The sequence below is a fragment of the Dromaius novaehollandiae genome, chromosome 1 (assembly GCF_036370855.1).
Source record: "Dromaius novaehollandiae isolate bDroNov1 chromosome 1, bDroNov1.hap1, whole genome shotgun sequence".
Taxonomy (NCBI): Eukaryota; Metazoa; Chordata; class Aves; order Casuariiformes; family Dromaiidae; genus Dromaius; species Dromaius novaehollandiae.
Window position 1 is genome coordinate 86,192,591 of NC_088098.1, and position 2,040 is coordinate 86,194,630.

The 2,040-nt window shown below is 57.6% G+C and overlaps 1 protein-coding gene across 1 annotated transcript; it reads right to left on the reverse strand.

The window, feature by feature from the left end:
• Window positions 1-420: 420 nt before the first annotated feature.
• Window positions 421-2,040, reverse strand: LOC135328927 (cell surface glycoprotein 1-like; the record flags this gene model as incomplete). Its single annotated transcript, XM_064515497.1, has 1 exon — window positions 421-2,040. A coding segment is annotated over one exon (1,620 nt), but the record flags the coding sequence as incomplete, so codon positions are not given.

A 2,040-nucleotide genomic window follows, 5' to 3' on the forward strand; every position in this document is an offset into this window, starting at 1 on the left:
TGGCTCAGGGTTTGGCTCAGGCTTTGGCGTTGGAGAAGGCTCAGGCTTTGGCGTTGGAGTAGGCTCAGGGTTTGGCGTTGGAGAAGGCTCAGGCTTTGGCTCAGGGTTTGGCGTTGGAGAAGGCTCAGGGTTTGGCCTTGGAGAAGGCTCAGGCTTTGGCTCAGGGTTTGGCGTTGGAGAAGGCTCAGGGTTTGGCCTTGAAGAATGCTCAGGCTTTGGCTCAGGGTTTGGCGTTGGAGAAGGCTCAGGGTTTGGCCTTGGAGAAGGCTCAGGCTTTGGCTCAGGCTTTGGCGTTGGAGAAGGCTCAGGGTTTGGCGTTGGAGAAGGCTCAGGCTTTGGCTCAGGCTTTGGCGTTGGAGAAGGCTCAGGGTTTGGCGTTGGAGAAGGCTCAGGGTTTGGCATTGGTGACGGCTCAGGATTTGGCTCAGGGTTTGGCGTTGGAGAAGGCTCAGGGTTTGGCTCAGGGTTTGGCGTTGGAGAAGGCTCAGGGTTTGGCGTTGGAGAAGGCTCAGGCTTTGGTTCAGGGTTTGGCGTTTGCGAAGGCTCAGGGTTTGGCTCAGGCTTTGGCTCAGGCTTTGGCGTTGGAGAAGGCTCAGGGTTTGGCTCAGGGTTTGGCGTTGGAGAAGGCTCAGGGTTTGGTGTTGGAGAAGGCTCAGGCTTTGGCTCAGGCTTTGGCGTTTGCGAAGGCCCAGGCTTTGGCTCAGGGTTTGGCGTTGGAGAAGGCTCAGGGTTTGGTGTTGGAGAAGGCTCAGGCTTTGGCTCAGGGTTTGGCGTTGGAGAAGGCTCAGGCTTTGGCGTTGGAGTAGGCTCAGGGTTTGGCGTTGGAGAAGGCTCAGGCTTTGGCTCAGGGTTTGGCGTTGGAGAAGGCTCAGGGTTTGGCCTTGGAGAAGGCTCAGGCTTTGGCTCAGGGTTTGGCGTTGGAGAAGGCTCAGGGTTTGGCCTTGAAGAAGGCTCAGGCTTTGGCTCAGGCTTTGGCGTTGGAGAAGGCTCAGGGTTTGGCATTGGAGAAGGCTCAGGCTTTGGCTCAGGCTTTGGCGTTGGAGAAGGCTCAGGGTTTGGCTCAGGCTTTGGCGTTGGAGAAGGCTCAGGGTTTGGCGTTGGAGAAGGCTCAGGGTTTGGCTCAGGCTTTGGCGTTGGAGAAGGCTCAGGGTTTGGCATTGGAGAAGGCTCAGGGTTTGGCTCAGGGTTTGGCGTTGGAGAAGGCTCAGGGTTTGGCCTTGAAGAAGGCTCAGGCTTTGGCTCAGGCTTTGGCGTTGGAGAAGGCTCAGGGTTTGGCATTGGTGACGGCTCAGGATTTGGCTCAGGGTTTGGCGTTGGAGAAGGCTCAGGGTTTGGCTCAGGGTTTGGCGTTGGAGAAGGCTCAGGGTTTGGCGTTGGAGAAGGCTCAGGCTTTGGCTCAGGGTTTGGCGTTGGAGAAGGCTCAGGGTTTGGCTCAGGGTTTGGCGTTGGAGAAGGCTCAGGGTTTGGCCTTGGAGAAGGCTCAGGGTTTGGCTCAGGCTTTGGCGTTGGAGAAGGCTCAGGCTTTGGCGTTGGAGTAGGCTCAGGGTTTGGCGTTGGAGAAGGCTCAGGCTTTGGCTCAGGGTTTGGCGTTGGAGAAGGCTCAGGGTTTGGCCTTGGAGAAGTCTCAGGCTTTGGCTCAGGGTTTGGCGTTGGAGAAGGCTCAGGGTTTGGCCTTGAAGAATGCTCAGGCTTTGGCTCAGGCTTTGGCGTTGGAGAAGGCTCAGGGTTTGGCGTTGGAGAAGGCTCAGGGTTTGGCTCAGGGTTTGGCGTTGGAGAAGGCTCAGGGTTTGGCTCAGGGTTTGGCATTGGAGAAGGCTCAGGGTTTGGCTCAGGGTTTGGCGTTGGAGAAGGCTCAGGGTTTGGCTCAGGGTTTGGCTCAGGCTTTGGCGTTGGAGAAGGCTCAGGCTTTGGCGTTGGAGTAGGCTCAGGGTTTGGCGTTGGAGAAGGCTCAGGCTTTGGCTCAGGGTTTGGCGTTGGAGAAGGCTCAGGGTTTGGCCTTGGAGAAGGCTCAGGGTTTGGCTCAGGGTTTGGCGTTGGAGA